The sequence below is a fragment of the Macaca mulatta genome, chromosome 12, assembly GCF_049350105.2.
Source record: "Macaca mulatta isolate MMU2019108-1 chromosome 12, T2T-MMU8v2.0, whole genome shotgun sequence".
Lineage (NCBI taxonomy): Eukaryota > Metazoa > Chordata > Mammalia > Primates > Cercopithecidae > Macaca > Macaca mulatta.
In genome coordinates this window covers 122,994,031-123,010,346 of record NC_133417.1, presented here as the reverse complement: position 1 = coordinate 123,010,346, position 16,316 = coordinate 122,994,031, and the positions used below count along the sequence as shown (strand labels likewise).

The following is a 16,316-nucleotide window of genomic DNA, read 5'->3' as shown; positions in this document are numbered from 1 at the left end:
TGTACCGACCCATTTACCAATTGATTAATTCCTTGCACCCAACTTCTCATCTACCCTCCTGTCCATCTGTCTTGCATCTACCTCCCATCTACCCAGCTACTTATCCATCCATCCATCCATCCATCCATCCATCCATCCATCCATCCATGCATCCATCCATCCATCCATCCATCCATCCATCCATCCATCCATCCATCCATCCATCCATCCATCCATGCATCTATCCATCCATCCATCCATCCATCCATCCATCCATCCATCCATCCATCCATGCATCCATGCATCCATCCATCCATCCATCCATCCATCCATCCATCCATCCATCCATCCATCCATGCATCTATCCATCTAATCCCTGCATTCATTCATCCCTCATCTATCCCTGACCACCCATTTTTCCCTTCATCCATCTATATCTCCATTCATCTATCCATCTACCCATTCATCCATCCTTCTGTGAGAATTTGCCAGCATTGCGTATATGGCTGTAAATACAACTGATAAAAAGGACTTGCTTTCTAGGAGCAGAGCCCATCCACTTGGACTCTCTCCTAACAGTGTTCCCGGCCTCTTTGCTTCTTCTTCCAACCCCTCCCCACATTTCCTATTCCTCAGTGCCAGTTTCCTCCTTTCCCAGCCCCTGGCATTTGGGATAATTCTATGGCACATCTGTCTCTGTACATTGCTTAGGTTGCCAGTGTCAGCAGCTCAGGCCATCTTGCTCATAAGAGAGAGGTTGTGTGGACCTGTGATAGCCACAGATGGTGGAAAGGTGGCCTGACCTGCTGGTGGAAGGAGGGGATAAGCAGCCCCGTTAGCACTCATTCTCTGTTTATCTGATGTCTGTGCTGCAGGCTCTTTTTCAGACGCCACTACCCCCTCAATACTGTCACCTTCTGTGACCTGGATCCACAGGAAAGAAAGTAAGTCTCTTGTACACACCTTCCCTCCCACATAGCTCTCTTCCCTCCCACACGTCTGTGTGGGTGCATGCATGTGCATGTGTATGTGTGTACATTCTCCATTCAGCTGGAAGATCTGCCCATGTGTGAATAATCATGTTGGGTATCTTTTGAGTCTTTCCCACTATAGATATGGGGACTCTCCTAGGGACTCAGTGCCCATAGCCACCCCTTCTGTCATGCCCTGACCCTGAACCTGCCTCTCCTCTCCACGATGGGGAGAGCCCCTCAGGAGGCAGGCTGCAGTGTTCTCTCCACCTTGAATGCATCTCTGTGTGAGCTTGGGCAGCTCCTGTGCCCTGGGAATGGGGGGTTGGTCCCCTGGCTTCCTGCAGAAGGTCTGGCTGTGTGTGGGGCTGGGCTCTAGGGAGAAAGTACGGTGATTTACCCTGAGCCCACTTTCTCTCCACAGGTGGATGAAAACAGAGGGTGGTGCCCCTGCTAAGTAAGTGTGACTTCTTACCCCCCACCCAGCAGGCTGGCCTTTGTACTTCACAGTGAGGGAAGCATGGGGCACATTTAGAAACCAGGGCCAGGGGTAGGGAAAGAGCAGCAAAACCCTTTGTGCCGAGGTCACTCAGCTTCCAAGCGAAGCTTGACCAGGCATACAGGCCTTTTGCCTTGTCCTTCCTCCAGGCCAGAGGCCCAGCCTCTGGTCTAGCCACCTTCATTCTCCCAGGGTCAGAAGCAGCAGGGATGGCAGGAAGTGGACGGAAAACAGAGTCTCATTGGAAGCAATGGAGGTGGGGCAGGGGTTGCTTACATGATCCTTTCTGCCCCAATTCTAGCTCCCTTATACTTGTTCTTGCTTTTTTGGGCTTTCCTATGAGTCTTGTGGCCAAGCAAGGCAGCCTTACCAGAATGTGGAGCCCAGAAGGTCTGAATTCTGGGGATGGCCTGGGACCTTTGGGTGGATTCCTCCATCCAGTGGACATGTCCTAGGGGCCTCCAAGGAACTCAGATCCTGCTTGGGTCTCTGACCCTGCCCTCAGGAGGCCCATTGGCACAGCAGATAAGATAGATGTCTAAATAGCACTAAGATGCTTCTGTGACTTTCAAACTGTGTTCCAAGGATCCTAGCATCCTTGGATTGCACCTGGTGTTCAGAAGGGAGGGAAAACTCTGCTGCTCTTTGCAGTTGTCTATCAGTAGGAACTAGGCTTTTCTCACAGTCACAAAACCAAAACAAAATATAGGCATAACCTGGGGTCTGAAGCTGACATGAGACTGTCACTATGATCTGTCATCCACTTTTCACTTTGTCAGGATTATTCCAACAACCCTATTATCCTCATTGATTGACTTTATAATAGGTAAATGTCATGCATTTGGAGCTGTAAAATACTGCTTTCACCTTTATACATGCAAACTTCATACAAGGTTGCTTTAGAAAAACAAAATGTTCACTGTTAAAAAAAAATGTCAGTTGCAAGGGAGGGAGAGGCAGCAAGAGAGTTCAGCTTCCATCTGGGGAGCTCATGCAAGAGAACACATTAGCACCTCAGAGAGGTGGAAAGAGCAGATATTTAAGGATGGGTCTTCAAAGACAGGTTCAATTTGGACAGGTCAAAATGAGAATGGGAGTAGGAGGGACTATTTCAGGGGAGGAGCCTCATGGCCACCAGACTGCAGGCTCCCCGAGGGAAGGGCCATGTTTGGCACATGGGGAGGCTGGTAAATATTTGTTGAGTGAAGAAATGAGAGAACAGAGGCTGGAAGAGCATGAGGATGCCTCAGTCCGAATGAATGGACTGACTAGTCTATCACATGGTCAGTGATGGCGGCTTAGGAGACGCCATGTGGGATGGTGGGGCTCAGCCCTGTCCAGGCTTCATAGGATCATCAGTGCTGCGAGTCCCTGCATCTCCCATGTCTCTGCTGGCCACGGCGGCAGGCTGGAACTTCGTGTTTGAAGGTGCTTGTGCTCACTCACCACAGGGCCCTGCGAGGGGAGAGGGTCAGGGACAGAAGGGAGCGGGGCCCCTAAGCCTGGAAATCCCTCTTTTCCTCCTTCAGGAGCTGGTTTTGAGTTGAACCTCCTGCTGAAGAGGCTTTGATGGGTGGGACAGAGGCCACAGGGAGAGGCTGAGCAGGGCAGTGGGCTAAGAGGGAATCATGACAGGGACAAGGCGAGGCCAGCCAGGGATCTCAGGTGCAAAATTCAAGGAGATGTTAGCTCTTGGGATCTTGCAAGGGCTCCCTCCTGCCCTTAGGGGCTGAGGCTTCTTGCCTGGATCTATTCCTTGTGGCAGATGACAGGACTGGTCTATTGCGGGAGCCTGGGAGCCACAGCTGAAAGGAATATCAGGGGAGGGCAGGCTCGGTGCTCCCATCAGGTGCAGTTGCTGGGTCTCCATCCTGGTAGACACCCACAGCCAGGGCTGGCATGCTCCCTCCCTCTGCCAGGATCACCCCCACCCCTTCTCAGGGTCCGAGCCAGCCAGGAAAGGCAGATGCTGGGGGCTGCCCTGTGGACCCCAGCTCCCCGCTCCACCTGGGCATTACCCCAGGCCTTTGGCCCTGTTGCTCCCGGCCACTGAAACAAGGCTGGGGGAGCACAGCTGTAGGAAATGCAGGATTGTGTGTGTGTGTGTGTGGGGTGCATATATGTTGTGTTTGTGTGTGTGGTGTTTGGTGTGTATATGTTGTGTATGTGTGTGGCCTGTGTATGTATGTATGCATGGTTTGTGTATGTGTGTGGTATATGTGTGTGTGGTGGTATGTGTGGTGTGTGCAGTGGTGTGTGTGTCGTGTGTGCAGTGGTGTGTGTGTGGTGTGTGCATGTGATGTGTGTGATGGTGTATATGTGTGTGGTGATATGTGTGTTGTGTGTGTGTGATGGTGTGTATGGATGTGAGGGTGTGTATGTGTGTGGTGGTTTGTGTGGTGGTATGTGGGTGGTGTGTATGTATGTGGTGGTGTGTATGTGTGGTGGTGTGTGTGTGGTGTGTGTAGTGGTGTGTGTGATGGTGTGTATGTGTGTGGTAGTGTGTGTGGTGTTATGTGGGTGGTGTGTATGTGTGTGGTAGTGTGTGTGTGGTGTGTGTGCGTGGTGGTGTGATGGTGTGTATGTGTGTGGTGGTTTGTGTGGTGGTATGTGGGTGGTGTGTATGTATGTGGTGGTATGTGTGTGGTGGTGTGTGTGTGGTGTGTGTGATGGTGTATATGTGTGTGGTTGTGTGTGGTGTGTGTGGTGTTATGTGGGTGGTGTGTATGTGTGTGGTAGTGTGTGTGTGGTGTGTGTGGTGTTATGTGGGTGGTGTGTATGTGTGTGGTGGTATGTGTGTGGTGTGTGTGGTGGTGTGTATGTGGTGGTGTGTGTGTGGTGGTATGTGGGTGGTATGTATGTGATGTGTCAGTGTGGTGGTGTGTGTGGTGTGTGGTGTGTGTGATGGTGTGTATGTGTGTGGTGTGTGTGTGGTGGTGTGTGTGTGGTGGTGTGTGTGGTATATGTGTGGTAGGTGTGTGTGGTGTTATGTAGGTGGTGTGTATGTGTGTGGTGGTGTGTGTGTGATATGTGGGTGGTGTGTATGTATGTGGTGTGTGTATGTGGTGTGTGATGGTGTGATGAGTGTGGTGGTGTGTAGTGTGTGTGATGGTGTGTATGTGTGTGGTGGTGTGTATGTGGTGGTATGTGGGTGGTGTGTGTGTGGTGGTGTATGTGGTGTGTATGTGTGTGGTAGGTATGTGTGTAGTGGTGTGTGTGGTGTGTGTGCTGTGTGTGTGTGGTGGTATGTGTGTGATGGTGTGTATGATGGTTGTGCGTGTGATGGTGGTGTGTATGTGTGTGGTGTGTATGTGTGTGGTGGTATGTGGGTGGTGTGTGTGTGGTGGTGTGTGTGGTGTGTATGTGTGTGGTGGTATGTGGGTGGTGTGTGTGTGGTGGTGTGTGTGGTGTGTATGTGTGTGGTAAGTGTGTGTGTGGCGGTGTGTGTGGTGTGTGTGCTGTGTGTGTGGTATGTGGGTGGTGTGTATGTGTGTGGTGGTGTGTATGTGTGTGGTAGGTGTGTGTGTGTGGTGGTGTGTGGTGTGTGTGTGGTGTGTGTGTGCTGTGTGTGTGTGGTGGTATGTGTGTGATGGTGTGTGTGTGTGTATGTGGTTGTGTGGGGTGTGTATGTGTGTGGTGGTATGTGGGTGGTATGTGTGTGGTAGGTGTGTGTGTGGTGGTGTGTATGATGGTGTGTGTGTATGTGGTGGTGTGTGTGGGATGTGTATGTGTATGGTGATATGTGGGTGGTATGTGTGTGGTAGGGGTGTGTGTGGTGGTATGTGTGTGATGGTGTATGTGTGTGGTGGTGTGTGTGATGGTGTGTGTGTGTGTGGTGGTGTGTGTGGGGTGTGTATGTGTGTGGTGTGTGTGTGGTGGTATGTGGGTGGTATGTGTGTGGTAGGTGTGTGTGTGGTGGTATGTGTGTGGTGGTATGTGGGTGGTGTGTATGTGTGTGGTGTGTATGTGTGTGGTAGGTGTGTGTGTGGTGGTGTATGTGTGGTGTATGTGTGCTGTGTGTGTGTGGTGGTGTGTGTGTGGTGTGTGTGATGGTGTGTGTGTGTGTGGTGGTGTGTGTTGGGTGTGTATGTGTGTGGTGGTATGTGGGCGGTGTGTATGTGTGTGGTGGGGTGTGTGTGTGGTGGTGTGTGTGGTGGTGTGTGGTGTGTATGTGTGTGGTGTGTGTGTGCTGTGTGTGTGTGGTGGTATGTGGGCAGTGTGTATGTGTGTGGTGGTGTGTGTGTGGTGGTATGTGTGTGATGGTGTGTATGAGTGTGGTGGTATGTGGGCAGTGTGTATGAGTGTGGTGGTGTGTGTGTGTGGTGGTGTGTGTGTGATGGTGTGTATGAGTGTGGTGGTGTGTGTGTGTGGTGGTGTGTGTGTGATGGTGTGTATGAGTGTGGTGGTGTGTGTGTGTGGTGGTGTGTGTGTGATGGTGTGTATGAGTGTGGTGGTGTGTGTGTGTGGTGGTGTGTGTGTGATGGTGTGTATGAGTGGTGGTGTGTGTGTGGTGGTGTGTGTGTGATGGTGTGTATGAGTGTGGTGGTGTGTGTGTGTGGTGGTGTGTGTGTGGTGGTGTGTATGAGTGTGGTGGTGTATGTGTGTGGTGGTGTGTGTGTGATGGTGTGTATGAGTGTGGTGGTGTGTATGGCACACAGCGAACAGCCGAATCCCCCTTTGCTAACTTTAGCTGCCATGGTCCTGTGGTAGGGAGAGGGGTTTCCATCGGAATCTCCAGCTGTCCTCATTTCCCCATCTCGCTCTAATTAGCAACATGCTGGCTGGGAGGGGGCCTGAGCTCACATTCTGTTCTCTGCCCTCATATTTTTAACTCTGTTTTGCAAAGAGAACACTGGGTCACTCCAGGCCTGCGGGTGGGGGTGGGGAATGGGTGTGGGGTCCACCTTCCCTTTTTATTTTCTGGCTTCCAAGGTTCTTGAGCCCAGGAAGAATCAGTGTGTGTGTGAAGGGGTGTGAACTACTTGACCTTTGTCTCCCTGACCTTGTGGTGTCTGAGGAGGCCCAGCTCTTTGCAGGCAGACAGCACTTTCCTGATTGGCATATGTGTTGTGTGTCAGAACAGTCAGTAGGGGTAGGGCTGGGATGGGCGGGGAGAGGCCTGTCTAGGAATGTTCCCATTTTATTTTGGTCTCCTCCCCACCCCTCACTATCCAGCTTTGTCAGTCCCCTGCAGCTTCCCTCGCACCCCTCCAAGGGGGATTTCTGCCCATCCTTAAACAAGGCGGGACACTGTTTCCAGGCCTTGGCTTGCAGTCAGGAGAGTGCACAGAGGATTCTCTTCTGTGCCTCTCCGAGTCCCTGATGCTGAGGCTTACTGGAGGGATGGGGGAGAAAGGCTGGCCTGAGACCAGCTTGCTTACCTGGGCTGCTGTCTACCTCCTGGGGTTCCATTTGCCCTCCCCTCATGCCCATTGCCCTCTCCTGCCTGCAGGCTCTTCGGCTTTGTGGCCCGGAAGCAGGGCAGCACCACGGACAACGCCTGCCACCTCTTTGCTGAACTTGACCCCAACCAGCCGGCCTCTGCCATCGTCAACTTCGTCTCCAAGGTCATGCTGAACGCTGGCCAAAAGAGATGAACCCTGCCTCTTGCCCAGGGCCAGTGCCTTGGGGAAGGGGCGCGTGGGGAGGGGACCCGTGAATCCTGACCACTCTTGAACCCAGAAGGAGGACTTTGGGCCAATTTCGGAGGAGAGAAGAAAGTGCAACGTGGGGAGAGGGAAGTGAATTGCAGAGGGGAGGGGGAAGAGAGAGAGAGAAAGAGGGAAAGCAAAAGATGGAGGAGAAGAACTTGGATTCCCCTGGGTAGATGGAAACTGCAAAAACCCAAAGCCTCCAAAACTAACCAGGTCCGCCTAATACCCCCTCCCTACCCCGAGAAGATGGATGTCCTCAAAAGAGAAGGAACAAACCTCCTTGGGAATCCACAATTTTGGCGGGGGGGTGGATGGAAAAGCTCTGTCTCCTTAACTCAACTGCTTTGCAAGGGGAAATCAAGCTGGGAGAATCTTTTTCTGGCCACCTGTAGGGTAGATTGTCAAACCAAACAGAGCCACCGTGGGACATCAAGTGGCAGAACTTGTTCGCTTGAAAGTATCTCAGACCCAAGGCACCTCAGGTCTCTTTGCTGTGCCTTCACTATATTGTTGTGTGAGTGTGTGTCTGCACCCACATCCTCACACATTGATCTAGTTCAGCCTTTATCCACTCGAATTATAAACAGCTCGGCTTGTCCTTGTCCCATGTGTTTGTAGACACACATGCATATTGTCCAAAGATTAGGGTTGGCGGTGGCAGGCCAGCAGGGGAGGGACAAACAACCAAGCTGTGGGTGGCAGAGGCTCTCTCCTGGTGCCTGCACCTGCACTCTAGTGGCCCTGGGTGCCGCCAGACCCTTCTCCTCTGCAAAGACCCCAGCAGGAGTGGGAGGGTCTGCAATGGCATCACCCTGTCCCGCCTTGGCCAGAAGGCTGGAGCTTTGGTTTGAGGAGGTAGAAATATGTGTGTCCATACGAAGAGATCTGTGAGAACAGGCAGCTGTTGAGCTCGGAGTGTCTTCCCCAAGGCCTGTGGCTCAGCAGCAAGGAAGGCAATGTGCTCCTGCTGGGGCCCTGGACTCTGCCTTAGCTCCCACCTCTCAGCCCTGTTCCTGGGTTTCATGCCCCAGGACCAGCCTTATCTCAGACCTGCTTACCTGCATGATGCCTTTTCAGGGGCTGGGGATTGAGCCTTCCTGCTCTGCCCAGCCCTGTTCTATTCTGCAGGGTCCCTGTGTTGGAATTCACCCTGGGGAACCTGCTTCCTGCTCAGTGAGGCTCAGGGGAGAAACCTGGAGTCCTTATCCTCCCCTCTGTAAGTGTTTTAGGGTCTGGCTTTTGCAGGCACCCTCTGACCTCAGCAGAGCTCCTGGGGCTGCTACCTGTACACCGTATCGCCTACCTACAATGCCAAACCTCACTGTCACCCTTTCTGCCTTGGTTTCCCCAGCTGAGCCACACTGCCCATGCAGCAGAGGGCAGAAGGCTTGCACTTGGGCCAAAGGGCCTAAGGTCCACTGGACAGTTGGGAAGACACCTGACCACCATTTAAGGACTCTAAGCCAGAATGGAAAATTCACCAGGACTCCATTCTTAAGCCTATGGGGGTCCCCTAGAGAGAGGCATTGTACTGATGTATAAATATTATATAATATATACATGAGACATACTGACAGAATCTGTAAGCTAATAAAATGTAAGAAAAGGTTAAAAAAAGAATAGGTAAATTGACAAGAAGTATTTATTGTTTTTCCATATTGCTTTATTGCCTTCCCTGGGTATAAACCAATTCCTATCCCTTTTTACATATGTAAGTAAAGCCTGAAATGTAGGGGGCCTTTGTTCTTGGAGCAGCCAGGGTCTCCTTGCCCTGGCCTTGGCCTTCCCTAGACTGTGTGGGGCTCAGTGTTGGGAGGGGTTGCATATGTTCCACCCTTTGGCCCCGTTACTTTTCAGCAAGCCAGGGGCCCAGCAGTCAGCCCCCAGGATGTGTGGGGAGCTGTCCCTGCCTCTGCAGGCCTGAGCAAGTGTGTGAGCATGCGGGGACATGGGTGTGTGTGGCACACATAGGGGTGTGTGTGCCTTTTGTATTTTTTCTCCTCCAAGGAGCTGTGTCAGTGTGGACTTTCTATTTGAGGGAGTTGGAAAGGAGGGTGTCTGCAGAAGGTGGAGAGCAGGGGCAGAGGCCCCACCGGCCACCCCCTGCTTACCAGAGTGAAACCTTGTGCCTGGTGATCGAAGTCCCTCCAAAGTGCTCTTCCTTCTGAGATATTCAAGCCAAATATCTGGGTTTCCCCCTCTCCTCATTCCCTAGCAAACCCCAGTTATCTCCCAAGATAGGAGATATTTCCCATCCCCTTCCTTTGTAAATATCTCATCTCCCACTGGACAGCCCAGGAGCCTCTTCCTGGCATGGATGTTCTGTCCACACTTGAGGCTGGGCGATGTATCAGACCCTTCAAGCAGCCTGGCTGGTGCCCGGGACTGAGTCTGGGGTCAGCTTTCATAGTCGCTTTCCTCTTCCTCACCACCCACCGCAGCCCACCTTGCATGCATGACCAGCCCCTCCATTCCAGCCTGAGCTGTGTGTGCCCCTGCGGGAGGACCCATTGATGCCAGAAAGCTGGTAACTCCCTCCCAGCATCCCTGCGGAAGGAGTCAGTTTCTGAGAGTGTGGCCTTTCAAGGTGAATGATGAGGAAGGGTTTCCCAGTCCCCACAGTGGCCCCACCTCTGGGCCCTGCACCAGAGCCCTCCTGTGTCACAGGGAGCTGTGCAGCCATGCACACGCCTACGCACACACACCACTCCACGCACACACCACTCCGCACTGCAGTATATTCTTGCCAAAGATTTCCTTTAAAAGAAAGCACTTTTACTAATTATTATTTTGTAAATGTTTATCCTCTTCTGTCTTCTCCCTCCCTCAATCTTTACTGTTGTTTATTGTTGAATCTGTGTGTCAGCCAGGAGAGCGCTGTCTGGCCTTGAACATGGGCTGGGATGGGAAAGGGTCTGGGAGAAGATGGGCAAGAAAGAGCCGGGGAGTCATGGCCATCGCAGCGACGCAGACCCCAGCAGGCTCAGTCCCGTGCTGCCGCCAGCTGTCCAGCTGGGTGTCTGGAGGGAAGAGGGTCATGTCCTTTCAGCTGGGGGAGGGGCCCAGTGAGCTCCATGTGGCTCTTTCCCAAGGGGAGCAAGAGGGAAGGATTGGGCGAGAAAACAATGGAGAGGGGACCAGAGAAGGAAAACAGGGAGGAAGTGAGCGGTTTGATCAGCCTGCTAGCATGGTATTCTGGCTCTCTTATTTAGCCAGGCACTTGAGTGACAGATACATCACATTCTAAGTTTGGGAAAGGCCTTTGAGCCACCTCATCTGAGCCTCTCCTCCAGTAGCTCTGAAAGCTGTGGACACCAATGGCCAGGATTCCTTCTCCCCTGGCTTTTGAGGCCCCCTGGGTCTTCCGAGACTGGCCAGGAGAGGGATGGAGGGGCCAGTGGTTGTGTGAGAGCAGGAGGGGCAGTCCTCCTGGACAAGCGTGATGCCCCTATAAAGGGCTCTCAGGAGGTTGGCAAGTAGGGGATTCTGCCTTGTTCTGATGAGCCTGCGCAGGGGCTCCAGGGGAACATGCTGTCCAGGGAACACAGAAGGGTGGTGAGTGTGATCAAATCTAGTCTCACGCCCACTTTTCAGTTTCACTCCCACTTTTGTCCATCACTCCTGCCTCCTGGATCTTCTCCCACTTTTTTTTTTTTTTCCAGTTTTAGGACCTGGGAAGATCATGTGAGTCAAGGGAGACACCCAATTCTACCCCCACACTCGGGGTCCTCCAAGAGGTTAGGGGGCGGAGTCCCACAGCAGCCCTTTACCCCAGGTCCAGGCCCTGGAATCCTGAGACTTGCGTTTCCTTGGCCAGTGGTAACACAGGACGTGTGTGTGCATGTGCAAGTGTGGATGTATGTATGTGCGTGTGTTTTGCTCATCTCTTTAGGGAACTTGGGGGTAGGGGTTGGAGGTGCTGGGCAATGGAACTTCAAGTTCAATGTTGCCCAGCAGTGAGGGGAATCGGGAGGTGAGGCCTGTAGGGCAACCAGTTGGTGGAGTCTCAGCGATGGCCCAGGTGAGGAGTGGGCCACCCAGAGGGGCAGGGTGGGGGCCTCGTCCCTCTTGGCCCTTCTGTCCTCAAATGTCCAAAATGTTGGAGGACCTCTGTTCATATCCCACGCCTGGGCTCTTGCCAGCAGTGGAGTTACTGTAGAGGGATGTCCCAAGCTTGTTTTCCAGTCAGTGTTAAGCCGTTTGCAACTCTCCTGTGTCTATGTTTGGTTTGTGCGTGTGTGTGAGAGCACATCAGTGTGTGCAGGCTGCGTTTCCCCATTTCTCTCCTCCCTTCAGACCCGTCATTCAGAACAAATGTAAGAAATCCCTTCCCACCACCCACCCTGCCTCCCAGGCCCTCTGCGAGAGAAACAAGATCACCCAGCATCCTCCCCCACCCCAGCTGTGTATTTATATAGATGGAAATATACTTATATTTTGTATCATCGTGCCTATAGCCGCTGCCACCGTGTATAAATCCTGGTGTATGCTCCTTATCCTGGACATGAATGTATTGTACACTGACGCGTCCCCACTCCTGTACAGCTGCTTTGTTTCTTTGCGATGCATTGTATGGCTTTATAAATGATAAAGTTGAAGAAAACTCTGTGCCGTTATCTATCTGTGTTGTTTGGACAGGGGTCTGCCACGTCTCTGGTGGGCAAAAAGGGGCCTCTCCAGAGATCCAGGTGGGCTTCAGCAATGCCTCTGGTGGACAGCTCAAATCCTCCCAGCGGCTTCCCCACCATCCGCATTGTGGTTCTGGTTCCATGCGTTTATTCATTCAGACTCTTTCAGCTGGAAGAGAAACTCAACTCAAACTTGTTTAAGAAAAAAATAAGTTTCTTGGCCCAAGTGACTGAGAAGTCCGGGCCTAGCTGCATTTAAGAGCTCAAATGGTAGAATCAGGAATTCATCCCCGTCACTTGGGTCTGAGTTGGCTTAACTTTCAGGCAAGCTGTATCTGAGTGGCAGTGCCCCCAGATACTCTGGGCTTCCATCCCACCAGCTCGATAGCCCTAGGAGAAGAGGGCTCTTTTCTCCCAATGTTCTCAGCAAGAAACTGGGACACGTGCTCATTGGCTGTGATCTGGATCTTGCCTGGCTCATATGATTAACTCGAAACCAATCACTCTATCCGGATCTGGGTCACACAACTGCCTCTGGAGCCTCCTGAAACTACGGGGACTGAGAATGGGGAAGTGGTTGATCCCGGAAGGGGTGAGGTCTGTCAGAGAGAGGGGGAACACGGGTTGTCAGGCAACATCTCTCAGGGCTGGTGCCCATCAAGTGGCAAATGTGTGGTTCATTCGTGTACCAGGCCCAGGGTTTCTGGGTGAATTCTTTGGAATTCAGAAAGTTTGGGAGTGGGACCTATTGAGGCATGCCTAGCACAGCACAGGAGTCTCTGGGAGATCCAAAATACTCAATGACATGGTGCAAGCTCTCCCCTGAGCTCACCGTGTGGCTGGAGGGGGGCTTGGACCAGCTTATTTGAGCAGGTTTGTGCTGAGCCCTCAGTGGCCCTCACGGTCCTCCTGTGGGCGGCCTTCTCAAGTTTTTGGGTCTTGGGATTCCTTTACATTCTTAAAATTACTCAGGACCCCAAAGGGCTTTTGTTTAGAATGATTATATCTTTTGATCTTTTACCATAGTATAAATTTTGATCTTTTACCATAGTATAAATTAAAACTGAGAACACTAAAAGTACTTAATTCACTTCCATAGCAATAAATTCTTCACATGTTAATATAGATAGCATTTTTGTGAAAAAAAATATTTTCTAAAACAAAAGCACTGGGTGAGAAGGGTGACTTTGCTTTGCATTATTATTATTATTTTTGAGACAGAGTCTTGCTCTGTTGCCCAGGCTGGACTGTAGTGGCACAATCATAGCTCGCGCTCGCTATGACTAGGGAACCTCCTAGGTTTAAGTGATCCTCCCACCTCAGCCCCCAAGGAGCTGGGACCACAGGTGTGTGCCACCATACCTGGCTAATTTTTTAATATTTTTTTTTGTACAAAAGAGGTTTCACTATGCTGCTCAGGCCGGTCTCGAACTCCTGGGCTCAAACAATCCTCTCTCCTTGGCCTCCCGAAGTGCTGGGATAACAGGCATGAGCCACCGTGTGCTTTGCATTTTGTAAAGGCCTATTCGTGTCGGGCTTACCAGGAGACAGCCAGATTCTTATATCAGTTTCTGCATACAATCTGTTGCAATATCACCCATCATGGGCCTCTGGAAAACACTGTATGCTTGTGGGAAAATGAGCAAAAAAGTCAAATAATGGCTTAATAGCATTATGAAAATGGTTTTGACCTCAGCACTCCTGAAAGGGTCTCAGGGACCCCTGGGGTCCCTGGATCATACTTTGAAACCTGTTGCTATGAGGGATACAAGACACAGGAAACTCAGACCCTGTCCAAGGTGGAGACTGAACATGTCTTGCGCCCTGCTATCTGTTAGATATCGTCATGCTGATGACGTCATGCTGAGTCATCCCAACAACACCGTGAAGTAGGCACTGTTATACACAGAGACATATAAGGAAACCGATGCACTGAGAGGTCACACGGTTTCTAGCTGGAAGAGCTGGTACTCGGCATCACCACTGGTGAAGGCTGGCATTCAGCCAACACCTGCTAAGTGCCAGAGCCTGTGCTAAGCACTTGGGTATCATTTCTCACGCACGTGCACCTGAGAGGTAAGGGTTATCCTTGTCCTCATTTCACAGATGAAGAAACTGCAGTTCAAAGAGGTGAAGACACTTGCTCAAAATCACAGAGCCGGGGTAAGTGGCCCAGCCAGGCTACGAACCCAGGTGAGCTGACTTCTCGGCCAGGCTCTTCCTAGCTCTTGCCTCTTTCTCCGCTCTCAGGGCTGGCTTCTGAGGGGAGAGACACACTCTGATGAGCCATGGACAAGCGGGAAACCAAACTGATGTCACTGGTCAGATACGGGGTTACGGGCTAGGCTGTAGGCTGGCTTCCCAGGGAGTGGACCAGGGCTCCTGGGTGTGTGATGGGGGAGGTCAGGAGGTCATCCCCTGACACTGTCCAGCTGCGGAGGGATGTAGGGACCTCGGGGGTTGGCCTGGTACAGGGGAGGAGTGTCTGATGAGAGAGACAAGCTATGGCCTGTGAGCCGAGCTGATGCAGCTGGCCTTTGAGGGGACTCAGCAGTGTGGTGGCTGTGCTGCTGGTACCTCAAGAAGGAAGTGGACGGGGCTGCAGCAGAGGGCTCTGGGTGAAGAAGGGCAGCTCTCCTGACACACATTATCACACAGAATACCCAAAGGACCTTGCATTTTCTTTCTTTCTTTTTTCTTTTTCTTTTTCTTTTCTTTTTTTTTCTTTGAGACAGAATCTCACTCCATCACCCAGGAGGCTGGAGCGCAGTGGTGCGATCTCAGCTCACTGCAACCTCCGCCTCCCAGGTTCAAGTGATTCTTTAGCTTCAGCCTCCTGAGTTGCTGGGATTACAGGCACACACCACCACTCCTGGCTAATTTTTGTATTTTTAGTAGAGATGAGGTTTCACCATATTGGCCAGGCTGGTCTCGAACTCGTGACCTCACGTGATCCGCCTGTCTCAGCCTCCCAAAGTCCTGGGATTACAGGTGTGATTAAAGGCGCCCAGCCACCTTTGCATTTTCTATGCAGAGTGTGGCCCGTGTACCGTTGGCATCAGTATCACCTGGTGCTTACAGGAAAGACAGGACCTTTGGCCTCACCCCAGGCCTGCAGATAAGAATCTTCATGTTAGCCAGATCCCCAGAAAATCTGCGTGAGTGCTGAAGTTTGAGCTGCTTGCATGTGTATCTCTTGCTGGTACTAGGCCAGGCTGAGATGCTCAGCCCCGGGCTCTGCCTCGACCACCTGAAACATGAGGATCCAGTGTGGGTCTCCATGGGAGAGAAGCAGCCCTAGACCTCACCTTGGGTGCTTGCCTTATTGACAAGATTCTGGAATCTCTGCTGCCTGGGGCTGGCCGAGGCCAGTAGGGGCCAGTCCTGGTCCTGATGAGCAGGATAACTCTGGTTGCACAAGGCGTGCAGGGTGTGAAGAGAGTCCAGCCTTGGAAGAGGTAGGAACATCAGCGGGGGCAAGGAGGGGCAGAGGGATGGCGGCTATGAGGCTCTCTCTTGTCTCAAGCTCGGCGGGAAAGTGCTGAAGCCTGGGCCCCACCCCAGAGATTCTGAGTGGGTCAGTCTAAGGTCCAGCCTGGGCAGTGGGAATTTTAATCACTCTTGGGTAACTCTGTGCAACCCAGGCTGAAAGTCGCTAGAAGCCCTCTCCTCAGATTGGCTTCTTCTAGGGCAGGGGTGTGTGTAGGCCCATGGGCACCTGTGCTTGGACGGGTGGGGAGCTGAGGAGTGGAGGAAGGCACAGTGGGAAGAAGTCCCCTCTGGACTGGCTTAGATCCCTGCCTCGCTTTCTGGGGGTGGGAGGATACCATCCCCTCCCATCTGCAGTGGAGCCCACTGGTATTTTAAAAATTCCAGGCCTCAAATGTCCCTCCTCCTGCGTCCCGTGGGCGGTCTAAGAGGGGAGGAGCCATGGCCATATCTTCATGGGATTCACCCCCAGGGCCTGCGCAGCTGGGTGGGAGGGGACACCTGGAAGAGGCTTTGCAGGCTGCTTCATTTCAGCTCCACGGGCTTTACAATACCTTCTGGGGTGGGGGGCGGGGTGGTGAAATCAAAGTCTGCCTTCCTCTTTTAAGAAACTGGTTTTTCTGGAATTTTCCCTGTTAGTTGGTGAAAATGCCTATTTATTAGTGCTTAGCAATTTACAAGCAGTCAGAACATGGGAAGGATATGGCCCATTCTAAAAACACTGACAGTAGGTATAGGACTAAAGACACACCTTCCCCCCATACACACAGATGCACACACACAAGACATGCAGACACACACACACGCACAGAGACACACAGGTACCCGTGCATACACATGCCCGCACAGATGCACACAGGCACACAGATGCACACACACAAGACACGCAGACACACACACACGCACAGAGACACACAGGTACCCATGCATACACATGCCCGCACAGATGCACACAGGCACACAGATGCACACACACAAGACATGCAGACACACACGGACACACAGAGACACGCAGACACACATATACACATGCACACACAGATGCACACACATGAACACACATGCACAGAGACACACAGATGCACACACACAAGAT

The 16,316-nt window shown here is 52.1% G+C and overlaps 1 protein-coding gene and 1 pseudogene across 36 annotated transcripts in view; both read left to right on the top strand.

The window, feature by feature from the left end:
• Positions 1 to 11,706, top strand: part of TNS1 (tensin 1) — a 213,511-nt gene extending 201,805 nt beyond the window's left edge. For all 36 annotated transcript variants that reach the window (XM_028831100.2, XM_077957541.1, XM_077957540.1 and 33 more), the window contains 3 exons: positions 855 to 923; positions 1,375 to 1,407; positions 6,902 to 11,706. In XM_028831100.2, the coding sequence (XP_028686933.2) occupies positions 855 to 923; positions 1,375 to 1,407; positions 6,902 to 7,046 (247 nt within the window). In that variant the 3' untranslated portion in view covers positions 7,047 to 11,706. The remainder of the gene's footprint in view (positions 1 to 854; positions 924 to 1,374; positions 1,408 to 6,901) is intronic.
• On the top strand, positions 7,728 to 8,458 carry LOC144333479 (uncharacterized; annotated as a pseudogene).
• Positions 11,707 to 16,316: the final 4,610 nt, after the last annotated feature.